This window comes from Planococcus citri, chromosome 4 (genome assembly GCF_950023065.1).
Source record: "Planococcus citri chromosome 4, ihPlaCitr1.1, whole genome shotgun sequence".
In the NCBI taxonomy this organism is placed as follows: domain Eukaryota; kingdom Metazoa; phylum Arthropoda; class Insecta; order Hemiptera; family Pseudococcidae; genus Planococcus; species Planococcus citri.
The window spans coordinates 28,741,622-28,756,424 of record NC_088680.1 but is presented as its reverse complement, the minus strand read 5'-3'; the positions used below and the strand labels follow the sequence as shown (position 1 = coordinate 28,756,424).

The 14,803-nt window shown below is 33.5% G+C and overlaps 3 protein-coding genes across 6 annotated transcripts in view; 2 read left to right on the top strand and 1 right to left on the bottom strand.

Annotated features, from left to right (window-relative positions):
• Positions 1-124: 124 nt before the first annotated feature.
• LOC135844526 (peroxynitrite isomerase THAP4-like) lies at positions 125-1,843 on the bottom strand. Of its 2 annotated transcripts, none has more exons than XM_065362748.1 (3): positions 1,580-1,843; positions 1,107-1,398; positions 125-1,053 (listed from the first exon to the last, which is right to left on the bottom strand). In XM_065362748.1, the coding sequence occupies exons 1-3, from the start codon at positions 1,648-1,650 to the stop codon at positions 667-669; spliced, it is 750 nt and encodes a 249-aa protein (XP_065218820.1). In that variant the 5' UTR covers positions 1,651-1,843; the 3' UTR covers positions 125-666. The 2 variants fall into 2 exon arrangements, with proteins under 2 accessions (XP_065218820.1, XP_065218821.1); XM_065362749.1 differs by having other exon boundaries at positions 125-1,035; positions 1,580-1,841.
• Positions 1,844-2,272: 429 nt separating this feature from the next.
• Positions 2,273-3,702, top strand: Nxt1 (NTF2-related export protein 1). 3 transcript variants are annotated; one of them, XM_065362752.1, is made up of 5 exons: positions 2,273-2,565; positions 2,642-2,725; positions 2,807-2,954; positions 3,034-3,231; positions 3,346-3,702. In XM_065362752.1, exons 1-4 carry the CDS (start codon positions 2,527-2,529, stop codon positions 3,204-3,206), a joined length of 444 nt encoding a protein of 147 aa, XP_065218824.1. In that variant the 5' UTR covers positions 2,273-2,526; the 3' UTR covers positions 3,207-3,231; positions 3,346-3,702. The 3 variants fall into 3 exon arrangements, with proteins under 3 accessions (XP_065218824.1, XP_065218823.1, XP_065218822.1); XM_065362751.1 differs by having other exon boundaries at positions 3,034-3,243; XM_065362750.1 differs by lacking the exon at positions 3,346-3,702 and having other exon boundaries at positions 3,034-3,331.
• A 444-nt stretch (positions 3,703-4,146) lies between these two features.
• Positions 4,147-14,803, top strand: part of Scp2 (Sarcoplasmic calcium-binding protein 2) — a 122,722-nt gene continuing 112,065 nt past the window's right edge. Inside the window, exon 1 of the mRNA XM_065362747.1 lies at positions 4,147-4,581. Coding sequence (XP_065218819.1) covers positions 4,327-4,581 — 255 coding nt within the window. The 5' untranslated portion in view covers positions 4,147-4,326. The remainder of the gene's footprint in view (positions 4,582-14,803) is intronic.

The following is a 14,803-nucleotide window of genomic DNA, read 5'->3' as shown; positions in this document are numbered from 1 at the left end:
CATTCTCAGCATTCCAACTACTTTCCCCTCAGCTTTCGATTTTTCAAAAAATGATGTATTCAATAATACTATGAAATTTTCACAAGTTGATATGAAAATGAATTTTTAAAAAATGATAACACAATTTAATACAAATGAGTTACTTTTATTAGGAAATGTCAATAAAATAAAAATAAATACGAACACAACGTAAAAAAAAATCAAAATACAGAATTGTCAACATAAACTTATTCCGCATTAAAAGTATTTACGTACTACATAAATTAATACGAATAGAAACACATGGAAGCGTGCAGCTGGAATACAAATTAGACGAGTTCAAATCTCATCTTTTCCATATGACACGTACGGGTATAATAATGCTTAAACTTGATTTCATATACATATACCAGCCAGTATGAAGAATCAACGATAAGCATAATTTAGAAGGGGGGAAAAAATGGAAAAAAAAGGCTACCACATGTTAAAAAGGACATAGATTACAAAACCAACCAACCACAGCATTAAAATTAGGAATGTAATTCTTTCGTAGGAGAAAATTATACACCATGTTAACGACGATCGTAATTATAGTATGAGAAGTTAATCAGTGTATGATCAAAAAGGTAGTTACACAAGAATTACATTTCCAATACGAACATTGATACATTATGTCTTTACTTTACTTCAGCGCTCCAACGAAGCTATTTTATCACTAAGCGTTCCTTTCTGAGCTTCTTTAAATACTTGGTTAATGATTTCTCGAACTCGTGATCTGATATCTTCGGACAATAGTTTCAATCTTTCTCCCCAAATACTGCCCATAATGTAACATTGATCTTCTTCGTCGGCTTCAGCCATTTCTAATAAATCGTCTTCTTCTTCTATATTATACATATTAGTTATACCATCACAAATTTCCATCGAATCGTGGTTCAACGATACATTCAAGCTATCGTTTTTCTCTTCGTCGTCCAAATAAACTTCGCAATTAACTTCTTCGGCGCTTACCCTTTTCATTTCGTTATCTTCTAACACTTCCAATTCGTGGATCAACTGTAAGTTATCGAGAAACTAATATTAAGATTTTAAATCAACTTTGCAACTAACATTAACAATGAACTCACTGAATCAATGTTATCCATATCGATAAGTTCTTTTCTCCTGAAAGTATTGCCGGATTTTCTTTTCTTAAGTACATGGTTTTGAGACATATCACCTCCCAAATGCACTGGGAAATTGAATATAGAAGGCACCGCATCTTTCTTGAGCATTCGTTTCGTTAGTCCGGCTCTTTCGACGTAATCATCGTCTCGAAAATGATCGCTGCATACTAAACTGGCTTTTGTCGGTACGAAATCTTTACGTTTTAGCGCTCTAACCCATTTCTCGCATAACGAGCGGCTTCTGAACGGAAACCTACACAAAACAAACGCACGTACTTGTCAACTGTGTTCACCTCGCTAAGGACAAATTAAATCGACTATTTGCACTACATTAATACTAATTACCGGCATAATATAATCAAAAACACGTCACATGGACGAGAAAAATTGATTTTCTAACCATCTGTCTATCGAGTTACCAAGCTTCTACTTACTTATGAAAATGAATGGGAGAATCACGACTCCATTTGTTAGAGCAAGCGTACGCCGAACACGAAATCACCATTTTTCTAACGCAATATATCGCAGAAATTTATAAAAATTCAATATCCGCGAAATACCGCTAAATTCTAAAAACACCAACAACAAAAAAATGATTAAAATTTTGAAAAATACCGAAATTATTTCAACACATCCTATTTAATTGCGCTAGGTAAATGGCGTTGTGTAGGTACGTGGGATTGTTTCCTAGTTAAAGTTGGCGTTGTTTGTAGAGAGAAGAGGGGTTAAAAGAGAAGAGTGTTCATACAACGATGTCTCAACAAAGGCGGCGTGCTTTTTTGTTTAATACATTTTTTTCATAAAATACTCGAATTAAATTCATTAGCAGGTTAAATTTTATTATAAGAAAGTCTGTTATATTTTAAAGTATTACGGAATTTATTTTTTATGGCGATTTTTTCATATATTTGTAAGTTTTTAAATCCTATTTAAACTGTCTAACTTTGCTGTCGAATGTGAATACATCCTATCTTAGGACAAAAACGTGGGCTGCAGGTGAAGAAGATAGGGGAAGAAACAAAGCAGCATACCAGCCGCCAACATGCGCACATTGTTCTGCGCAAGTGAAATTTTCTAGAAATCAATCTGGCAACGTTGGTTTATCTGCCCACAGCTTTGTTTACAAAAAAAAAGGTGATTTCATGATTTGTGTGTGATTGAAATTTTCAATATGGAAATATTTTGGTGATGTAAAATGTGTCTCTTTTTGAGTATTTAATTCACATTTCACGTGTTTGAATAATTATTTAATGACTGCTTGATGCTTCGTTATACGTAGTAATTTTGAATGTGAATCGCATCAATCGAAGTAAACGGTATCCATTTATTGTGCTTGTACGTTATCGCTTTCTTGGAAAGAGTTGCTGTGTGTTACGAAAACATGTTTCAAGACCGTAAAGATCTACTGCAAATGCAATCGGTAAGTAATGATAGATCGAAGTGATGAAAATGTGATTCGTTCAAAGTTTCAACACACTATTTTGTCATGATTTCAGAGTAAATTGGAATCATCCAATGAATTAGATGCGGCCGAACAATTTGTTAAAATATATTATGAGAAATTGGATAAACAACAACACGTAAGTATTCGATTCGTTCATCCCTCGAATATTTATGTTATCAGCCAAATAGAGTAATTCTATTTTTTGTTTTATATGCAGCAAAGCATAGCTCGACTCTATCTTCCCGAAGCACTGTTTGTATGGAATGGGATATCGAACGTCGGACCAGATAAAATCCAGCAGTTCCTGACCCAGCTACCTCCGTGTACCCACACAATATATTCCTTCGATATGCAGCGCATACATGGTACGTTATTCGTGATAATCCGCTAAAATTATTTTCATCTCTGCCATCGTATTAATTTACTCGTGTTTTGTTTTTGTAGATAACAATAACCCTGTACCCAATCAGAAAACTTATGTTATCAAGACCGGAGGACAAGTCAGGTTCAAAGATCACCCTCCTAAACAATTCTTCCAAACCTTTTTTACTGTCTCGGATCGAGAAAAGTACCGGATATCTATTGATAATTATCGCTGCCTCGGTGGTACTCCTTGAATCATGGACAAGAAGCGATGCTGATGTAATATATATTGTATGATTTCGTTTTATGTTTGTACATGGTGTACTCGTATTGTTTTTTTTTAAATTAGTAATAAAGTGTTTTTATTTTGTTTTCTGCGCATCGGTGTTTTAGTTCAATATTTCGATGGAATCTGAAAAATTCGAGTTTACCGGAGAATTATTTTTGATATTTTGAATGCTGCAATCTGACTAATTATTTCACCATTGGTATCTAGTTCCGGTAACTTTCGTTTGACGTAAAACAGAACGAATCAATGTGTAATTTATCTAAATTTAGTTGACAATGTTAAAAAAAACCCATTATTGCGAGTTATTACTCTTAATAAGACAATTTTTTAAGATAGGTGTATTCTGAATGAAATCGTCTACACAATTTAACTCGTACGTACTTGAGAAATCTACGAGTCATGGTCTATGTGTAGGAGACCACTTAATTGCTTCTTTCGTACAATAAATTTATCAAACGGTTGACACTTCGTACGTAATCATTACCGAAATATGTTTAACTTTTTTTAAATACCTATTTCCCATAACGAGTATGTAAAAACCCATGTTTACAAAAAAAAAAAATTCGTATTGTTTGTCTAATGAATATTTCTAAAATTAATTACGTTTTTCATTCTCCCCTTACGTACTACTTTAAAATGCAGTCTAATTGCAATTGTACACTTCTTGAACAATTCTACGTGTCATACGAGTGTCCTCAGTGATTCTTAAATTGTCACGAATAGTGTATATGACATGTACAACACTTCATACAACTCTTGAAAAAATTCTCGGTACGCAAAACGCAGCTAGAAATTCCCTTTGGTGAAATTTTCATCAAAAGAATCTTTTGTTGCGAGTAAAAATTCATACTTATTTTCATAAAATCACCAACTGTCGTAAGTGTTCGCGTATATTTTCCTCGTTTCATTCTTCGAAACGATCAAACCCCAGTAGCAAGTTGAATCTTACTTTACAGGGGTTCTAGCTACCGTATCTGCGCTCATTTATATACCTACGTTTTTATTTTTATACGATGGTGAAGTTTTCATTTTAATTTGCTATAAAAACCATATTATACTCGGTATTTTATGACGATTTTAATCCGATGCTCTCCGGTCTCCGGCGGATTCTTAGTTCGCCGAATTTTCTACAGAGTTCGATACCATTGGAAAGTGTGCACTATGTTTCAACCTTAACTCATTACGCACGACTGTTTCGGCCTCTATTTTTCCTGTATACAACAGAGATATATTATTCTTCGTGTTTATATCGCTTGTTGCTGACTTCCAAAAGGTTCCACAAGTATTTTATTTCCCGCGTAAAATATCTCTGTACTTTGGTTCCTGTGCTGTCGAATTTGGTAAGTTTGAATTTATATTTTCAATTTTATTTTTAGTTTTTTTAATTTTACTTGCATTTTAAAAATAATTTTTTTTTTTTTTTTTTTTTTTTACAAAAAAGTGTGAACGTTGATTATTAATATTGTGGTCTTTTTTTTACATTTATTTTTTTTAACACGATTTCTGGAGTTGAAATTTAAAGTGAATTTAAAAACATATCGAATGTTTCCAGTTGGAGAAATATTTTCCAGTGAAACTCGCATTCATAAACATTTTTCATTCTCTGAACATTTTTGTCAGACTAAAAATACGCAACTCGGCATATATTTTAATTGAAATATTAACAAATTATGCACATTCACTGGCTCTCACACTGTTGAATAAAACCTAATCCACGCTTTAAAATTAATTTCCTTCGTTATAATTTGGTAAACTGCTGGAGAAATTTCGGCACACGCATTTGAACTTTCGTTTAATAATTCACACAACGCCGAAGAAGAAAAACTTTCTATTTCCTGGAAGAATATAATATTTTTTTTTCTATAATATTTTACGACGCGAAGGAAAATTCCACTCGCGCCCTCGGTTCGGTTCTTATCTTTAACACCATAAATTTTATTTTCTTGTGTATTTTGTTGGCGATCTAAGATACAAGGGCCGGCTCTCCGAAGGGTAAAACAAAGCTCTCAATTTGCAATACGTAAAGGTGAACATTTTACGAGTTTTTTTTTCTTTTTTAATGGACCCTATAGACAACCTTGAGTTTTCCTTTAATCCTGCCAAAGTCTCCTTTAGTGTAGGTAATTTTTACGAAAATAAAAACTTCTCTTTAGTGTTTTCTTATCCGATGATATTTTCCGCCGGAACGATCCCCTTCACCCAGTCCCCTCTAGTAGGCTGTTGAAGCGAAGCCCAAAAAACACAATCCCCATCGGGGGCAGAATACGGGGGGATGAGAACGCATAAAATCTGAATATTAACTTTAATTGCTACGCGGAGGTACCTACGATAGTAAAATATCGTTTGTTGCGTATAAAGTGGCATTTTATTTTACGTTCGTTTTGTCCTTCTCTCCGGCCTCTTCCAGTCTACCTATAGTGCTTTATTATATTGTGTGAGCCTCATCTCTCGTTGAAATTTTCAACACCGACGCCGATGTGCACCACCGCCGCCGCGCCGCTCGAGTAATCAATTTGCCAAAATGATCGCGATTCGATAATTTTAAAAGGACTGGAGACGTTTTAATGACGCGATATCGATACGCTTAGACTAATTATGTATAATAAGTGTATCAATACGTCGAATTCCCCATTTCTGCCAAGTCACGAATACCACTTACATATCAACTGTTATTATGCCGATCAAACGTACCACATATAGACATTTTCAACTGCCAGTACGTAGGGTTAAAAATCGTTAATTTCGTTAAAGTTTTACCAACAGACGTGAAATATTTCTTTTATGGATTGCCAACAAGAAGGTACTTTCTTTTTTCTATAAGGCATGTTACTGATATTTTTACCGGGTACTTTTTTTTTTCGTTTTTGTTTATGGGTTTGACCGATGTAACGAGTTATCGTTAAACCGGAGATTTTACTGGGATGTTTAAAGTATATATATTTTTTTTTTTGCGAAATTTCAACCGTATCATTTTCTCATTTTTTAAAAATCGAAGTAACTCGTATTGTCGTTGGAACATCAACGTATTCTAATTACATTTTAATGAATTTGTATTACATTACTTATACTCACTTAGGCACTTTGAGAAAGTTATTCTCTACCTATATATCTCTAGGTACCTATCAAAACTTTAAACGTTGATTTTAATATCTAAGTAGTTATCTTACTTCTAAGTTCTACGAATTTTTATAATTATTAATGGTACATAAAGTATTTAAATACACAGGTGTATAAATTTACTTAAAAGTTATGATAGGTACCTACATAATTTTTTGTCAATTTCTAGAAAATAATGCACCAGGAAAATGTTAGAGGTGATACATTTTTAAATTTTTATAAGTCCCCCCCCCCCCCCCAATACTCTTTTAAACGTTCTAGTGAAGTCAATGTATCTATAATTTGAAGTGAATTTTAGAATTTTTGAGAACTATATTCTATTCTTCATTGCTTAGTTTGATTATTAGGTACAGTTGTTCTCATGTCAAAAAATGGGTTGAAGTGGAGACATTAGTTCATAATTATTAAATGACATGCTCGAAGACTGGCAGGAATAGAGAGGTTGGGCCATTTTGAATGGAAAATTACTAAAAAGCTGCACCAAACGGAAGACTTTGACATGACGATATTAGATAACTGAAAATCATTTTTAAAAAACAGAATTTATTTCAAAAATAAAAAAAAACTGATGAATTGAAATTGAATGATGGAACTATGTTTATCAATGTTATAAGATGGTACAGTTTCCTAAAAATTTAGATGATGGGTGGAGGGGGAAGAGTGTTTCTCTGTTGCTCATCCTTAATCTACTCATCTGTTTCAATTCAGAAATTCGTCAAAAATGATTGAGTAAATGTGCAAAAATATTCATAATATCGGTTTTTAATTATAGTAAAAAAAAAAATTACATTAACTTAGGTAAATCATGGTTTTTTTTTTCAGCAAAGTTTTAAGAAATATTTGAAAAATTATGAAAATTGCTTCAAAACAGCACAAAAGGGGGAAATACTCCCTCCCCCTCCTTCAAAGAAATCATGAATACCAAGAGAATAGTTCAAGATGGTGTAAAATTGAAGAAATTACTCGTATATAAAAATTATTATTCAAAACGAAGCAAAAATTGTTCAAATGACGTCAAAACTCTCAAAATTGTTTAAAACCTTTTTAAAATTTGCTTTAAAAATTGTTCACGAATTTTTGTCACCATTTCACAAAGATTAATTCTCGTCAGTTTTCAATGTTTTTCAAACTGCTTGGGACGTTTTTCACCATTTAAGTTTAGGGATCTTTCATAATATTTCATCAAGTTTTATATTAATTTACCTATTTAACTTATTAATAACTTCTATGATAATTTAAAAAATTTTTGTAAAAAAGTTACCTTTTTTGTGTACCTACAGTCAATACTTCGAAATGAATTAAAAAGGTACCGATGATAGGGGAAGGAAAGATGAAGAAATTCTGTAAAAATGAGCAGTGAGCACTATACCCTACGGAGCAGTAATCCTATCTAGGGGTGAAAAGTACTACTTTTCCAATCTCGCGAGAATCGCTCGGATGTAAAAATAAGTACTTTCCACCCTCGTTCAGGAAAAATTACTTCACTAAACTCGGAGAAAAAGTGATTTTGAACTCGTGTGAGTTGTTCCCCTCACTTCGTTCGGGTCACAAACCTCACCCTCGTCCAAAATCACTTTTTCGGCCCTCGTTGTGTAATATACTATTTACTCCTCGTTCATCTTGTATTTTCATCTCTAGGTTAGTCGGTTAAGTGGCGAGCGATGAGGGAGAGGGAGAGAGAAGAAGAGCTTCAAGTTATACGTGTTAATTGATTTGCTGGTCCTAAGGCTTGAAGGGGCAGTTTTTTAATGTTTGAACACGGTTTTTTGAATTTTTACAATTTAATTAAATATTTAACCGAATATTGAGAGCTGTTTAAAGAAAACTGTAAATGGAACTCCTTCAATTTTCTGAATTCTTGATTTGAGCAAAAGGAAACTATGAATTATTTCAATGTACCTATCTAAATTTCTAATTTGAAATTTTGAAGTCCGCAATGCGATTTCAACTTTTCTCCAGGAATTTCAAATACTTACTCGTAGGTCTTGTTTTTCAAGTTGGACGATTATGTAGAAACCATTCGATGACATCTCAACAAAAGAATGGCTCGTGATGTGCTGTTTTTAAAAAATTGATTTTTCCCTTCATTTTATCTGGACTTACCTACACTACAAAGTGCAAAAGCGTATTCTTAAGAATACACTTTTGAACTTTTTGACCCTTCTGAAGCAGTTCAAAATGTCTGGTCAAAACTAAAAATTCACTGGACGCTCCAGAATAGTCTAAATCTGAGAGTTTTTGAAATGAGAAGGTTGAAATAAAAATGAAAAAGTTGAAAAGTTAGTGTAAGAAACAACTCTTTTTAAATTTTCAACATTTTTAAAAATCCATTGAAAATTTTAAAAATGAACTTCGGCTCTTGAAATTTTTGATTACAACTAAACAATGAGATGTTCTGCAATTTTTTTGCATTAAAATTTTTTTCCTTAGAGTGGGGCTCGCGAATTACTTGAAAATTGTTTTTTTTTCTGTTGAAAAATGTGATTTTTGCGAAATTCAAGTTTGCATCTCTTCAACCCTGGAAAATATAAAAATTCACTGAAGGCTCTCTGAAAGGGGTCAAAATCACTCTCAATTGATTTGAAAAGTCAGAAATAAAATAGCAATCAAATTCCAGTAAGCTATTTATCTTGATTTTATCTAATTTTAATTTTTTTATAAAAATTTTGAATCAAGTAAGTATTTTAATTTTTTTTTAAAAAGTTCACAAAAAATAAAAAATGAAATTCAGTACCTAGCTGAAATGTATCTAACTAGGGAATCCTCCCACACGATAATCTCCGGTTTGAATGAAACTTAGACTGGTGGAAAGAGGACCTCAAAAAACGTCCATCCCGCAATTTTCAGCTGTTGAAGTTGATTTTTCGATTTTTAACCAGCGTTTCAAGTTTTGTGAACACATGGTAAAGTTGTTCTGTAAATTCAAAAAATGGCCGTTTCTCCCCACCACATGAACTTCAGCAGCTGAAATTTTGGCCAAAGGGTCTATGCTTGATACCTAATCGACTAATACTACCGCAGGCCGGATCTGGAATCATCATCAAAAATCGAATTTTTTGTCCATCTGGTGGTTTATGAATGTCATTGAAAAATTTGAAAAACCAGTACCTAAATTAAGCTTATCTAATGAACTTCAAGGGCTCAAATTTTGGTCAAACAGCCTGTGCCGAATACCAAATCGACTCGTATCACCATTGGCCGGATCCGGCCGTCCGTTCAGAAAACAGGATTTTTTGCGTCATGTGTGAATTCGAAAAATGACCGTTTCTCGCCACTACATAAACTTCAGCAGCTGAAATTTCGGCCAAAGGGCCTATGCTTGATACCTAATCGATAAGTACTACCGTTGGTCAAATCTGGAATTATCATCAGAAATAGAATTTTTTGACATAATGTGATAGAAAATATTTAAGAAATACTTACACAAAACTTCAAACGCTCGCCAAAAATCGAAAAATCAACTTCAGCGGCTGAAAATTGGGAGGATGGGGTTTTTTTGTGAGCCTCTTTCCACCAGTTCAAGTTTCATACAAATCGGAGATTATCATGTGGGATGGTTCCCTTGTAAGTTGAGGATTTTTGTATACTTTTTCAACTTTGTTTTCTTTGATCCAAAAATCGTCAGCTGTTTGGGAAAGGTATTTTTGTGTGGTAATAATGGGTAGAGGAAGGAAGTGGGACAGTAAAAATATGCAAAAATATCAAGTTGGATGATTTTTTTGACCTGGAGGAATCCAGCTTTGAACTTGATTTAACCAGGAACCTGTTTTACCTATGTACTTCAAATTAGACCCTTTGAGTAAAGAATCATCGTTCACAAATTTGAGATTTTCAAAATCAGTCAATCTCAATTGAGCTTGCCATTTAAACTTTTTTTTTTTTTTTTTTTTGATTTTGGAAGTTGGTTAATTGATAATTTTCTCCACAGAAAAATAAAACATGTTAGTTTTGGCCAAATTCACTATTAAATTAGGCTAATTTTTGGTTACTTGGCTTTTCAACTGTCACGAACCCTGACGAAGTAAAAAGAATGTATTGGATGCTAAAACGTGTACATTTACCTCATAAGAAAAAATTCTCCAACATTCTGAGGGTTGGAGAGGTGTGGAAAGGGTCTAATTGGAAAAATGAGATCATTTTCTGGTTCAGCATTTTGAAAATTTGCCTACAACCTAAATTTACAGAGCCTATTTGAAATTTGAATTTTTGATTTGAGAGCTCAATTTCAGCTTTTAAAAACTTTCTTGAATATTTCTGATTCAGATTTTAATGAACTGAAAAGCTAAACTCCTCTTAAGAACGTAATTTATCGGGATAATGGTTCCACAAACATTTGGATCCGAAGGCATGATCCAAGATGAGAACTTGAACCTGAAACGAATTGTTTGTCACACCTCTGATTAGAACCCGGATCCAAATCAAGCTTTCATTCCTGCCAAAAGTTCGTCCCCTTTGAATCTCAGAATAGGCAACCCAACTTACACACATACAGTTGAAGTTGCCACTACCACATTACCTGGCAAATTATTCGAAACGTTCAACAGAACACCCCGCAGCCCAAAAAATAACCTTCTAACAAACCGATTTAGGTCACCATTTCCAAAACCAACCAACCCTTATAAGCCAATGAAGAAAGCAGCGCATTCGAAAACCATCATAAATCCACTCTCGAGTCTCGAACCAACTTCATGAACCTATATTTCCGCATATACTATACGTTCAAAATCAGGCTTCGGGAAACACAATGAACTAAGTATTTCATCAAACAGAACTCTGTCGGTAATCTGCGTACATTAAAATCGTTATAATATTACGATGAGACAATACAGGGCGTAAGATTTCATCGTATAAGCATTCACAATCACCGTTTTATACCCTCGTTGATGTGTTAATAGATTTAAATTAAATCTTAAATAAAGGTTAAAGCGTATAGAACGTCGCGAGCGTATAGTTTCCTTAATCAAAACATCTTTTGTTTCTTTATAAATACCGACAAAAATGCGCTCGAGATTATACCGTATAAACCCCAAGATATGTTGAACATTTTTTTCAACTATTTATATACTCGTGTGTGTTTATGAAAACATGAAGAGGTTGCCAAAATTTTTCAGTCGAACTTTACTAGCGTGAATTTTTCCCAGCTTCATGACTACGTTTTTCAGCAACTTTACTGCCTTTTCTCTCCTACTTGTAGGTACCCTTTCGTCAATTGTAAACAATAAATTTGAAATCTCTTTTCAACGGATTAATTAGTTTCAAAAAATACCTCGCTATCGCCGAAAAGAAACCACTTGAAAAAACATATTCGCGAATCTGTTTCCACCGCTGCGTAAATATGCATTTTTTTACTTCCTTTTTTTTCCCTCGTACTGAGTACCTACCTACTTTCGTATACTAAGAGGAAATCCTACAGCAAACAAAAATACTTACCTAAATTTCGAGTTTTTATACGAATTCACGTTTGTTATAAATATATCAACGTATAAAAATCCATATCTGTAAATTTTTAAGCGATAGAATTTCTTCGAGTTTTAAGGCCTTTTGATGGGATTTTTCCCTCTGACATTTATTCTACAATATTGATTCTTCTTACTGCAAACATATTTAGGAAATCGAATCATCATTTAGCGTGTGTTGGTAATAAATTTCGAAAGGAAAATTTTTCAAAATTTTTCACCAATTTGACTCAGCTCCGAGAGTCGGACGTTCCTTTATCAATTATTCACCGAGCTAAATTGAAATGATTATTTCGTTTGAATTTGACCTTTTACTACAAAAACATTGCTCTGGAATTGGGATGACTTGATTCATTTAACGAATTTATTTTCCCATCGCCTGTTCAACATATTTTCACTCTTTTTAGGGAAACGAACGTTCTTATACTGCCGCATTTCACTGTGAAGAAATGAAGCGAAATAGCCGAAGAAATTAATTAATTTTGTTTAAAAAAAAAAAAGAAGAAAGATGAAAAACACAACATTGGGATAATTAATTTTTCCCCTTTTTCTTTTGTTGTTGCCGAACAGAAACAGCCGCGAGTCAGGACAATGATTTACCTAGTGCGTAGACATAAAATTACATGCCACTTTATTTGACCAAATGTGCAAATATTCTGTTCGAACGAATATTTCACCGTTTGGAAAATAATTTATAAATGTATCACAAACCGCTACATTTTTTTGCGGTTAGACGCGATACTTACATACCTTTCTCTTATCCCTTTTTTTAACCCTTTTTTGAGCGGATTTCTGCAGAATTCTAAGTGGAAGAAAATTGTGGATATTGTGTTAAAAAAATGGTTGATGGATGATGGGGTTTTTATGAGCAGAGGGTGGAAGTACAAGAATGTTCTTGTTATATTTTTTTTTGTGTCTCTCATGAGTCATGAGCATTGAGCTTTGAAATGGAAGTTTCCACGATATTGGATCTCAACCATATGCTTATTTATGTATCATATTCTCGATGTGTAGGTAGGCTTATTTATTGTCATCTTTGAAATTTTTTCTGCACTAATTTTATGTTAAAAAGAGAGCAAAAGAGAAAATAAAAACGTCAATTGTATCTCGTCTCATATATATTATAAAGGCTGTTTTCGTATGATAAATTGATCTTACCAAAGGATGAGAATTAAATCGAAGGAAAATTGAATAAAAAAGGTCCGATGGTGATAAAAGTAGCTCACGAATAATTATACAAGGAAACATGGCGAGAAATGAGTTATTGTATTTGTCAAATTATGGCCCAAAGGACTGACTTTATTCGTAAAACAGTGAGGGCGAATATCTGGGTAGATAGGTATGTTTTTTAAAAGGGTTGTTCTCCGACTTTTTCCAGCTTTTAAAAAACTAATCCGACGTAGTGTTGAAGCAAGGTGCCCTAATTACTTCGGCGTTTGTTTATTTACCAATATGCCTACTGGTACAAGCATACGAGAAATTAACTTGAGTATATTAGGTCTGATATACCCAATTCACACAGGAATTGGAATTTTTATAGATTATTTTGAGTTCAGTCTTTGTCGATAAAATTTGAAAAATTTACCAAATGAGTAGGTACTTATCCGCATCACTGATCAACTTCTCCTCCTTATTTCCATGTTTCTCGAGACCTACAAATATTCTGGAGAATTGACGATAGCAGAGTGAGGAAAATTGAAGTGGCAATTGTTACAGATCAATTTTTAAAAAGATGGAGAGAAGGGGAAGAGAGGGTTACTCGCCGTTCAAGATACCTACCGACACATTTCTAAATTTACTCGTGATTTTTGAAGCTAATTTTCAGCAAATATTTTATTTTTTTAATTCACATTTTCTCAAAGTTGATTTAATAAAAATGTTGCTGAAATAGCTTCTTGAATGGCGAATGAGAATGGAACATTTTTATGTTCACGATGTCGAGATTTTATTCAAAAAAATGATATTAAAAAAAAATCACATTTCAACCGCAAAATTGGAAGAAAAAAATCATACTTTCTTAGAAAAGCTTTCAATACCCAGGGAAAAATGTGAAATCCGATCAAAACTTTAATCTGATTAAATCTGATCTGATTGAAGTGTACCTAGGTCTATCGAGGTAAAGAAGATTTTCTCATCCAATCCGATTTGATTTGATCATTCAGATCTAGATTCAAAAAACGTGCGGATCAGACCTGATCAGATCGGATCGGATCTAACAAGTCTGGTCAGATCTGAACAGATCCTGATTAGACGATGTAAAATGAACGAGTCTGATCAGATCTGAACAGATTTAATCTGGTCAAAACTTGATCTGATGAAATATTGAAAGATAAAAAATTGGATTCAGGTAATGTCCGGATCTGATCTGATCTGATCACACCAGTCTGATCAGATCAGAGCAGATCTACTCCAGTCGAAATTTTGGTCCGATCAAACAGTTAATCCGGTCAAAACCTTGGATCTGATAAAATATTGTCAGATAAAATTGGAGTCAGGAAATGTCCGGATCTGATGTGATCACATCAGTCTGATCTGATCAGAACAAATTTAATCCAGTCGAAATTTTGATCCGATCAAATTTTGTCAGATCAAATTGGATTCAGAGAATGTCCGGATCTAATTTGATCACAACAGTCTGATCAGATCTGAACAGATTTAATCCGGCCAAAACCTTGATCTGATAAAATATTGTCAGATAAAAAATTGGATTCAGGAAATGTCCGGATCTGATCTGATCACATCAGTCTGATCTGATCTGATCACAGCAGTCTGATCTGATCAGATCTGAACATATTTAATCCGGCCAAAACTTTGATCTGATAAAATATTGTCAGATATCAAAGCGGATTCAAGGAATATCCGGATCTGATCTGATTTGATCTTATCTGATCTGGTTTGGTCTGATCACACAAGAGTCTGATCAGATCTGCACAGATTTATAATAGGATCAAAACAACTGTGATCTGATCAAATTTTGTGAAATCAAATT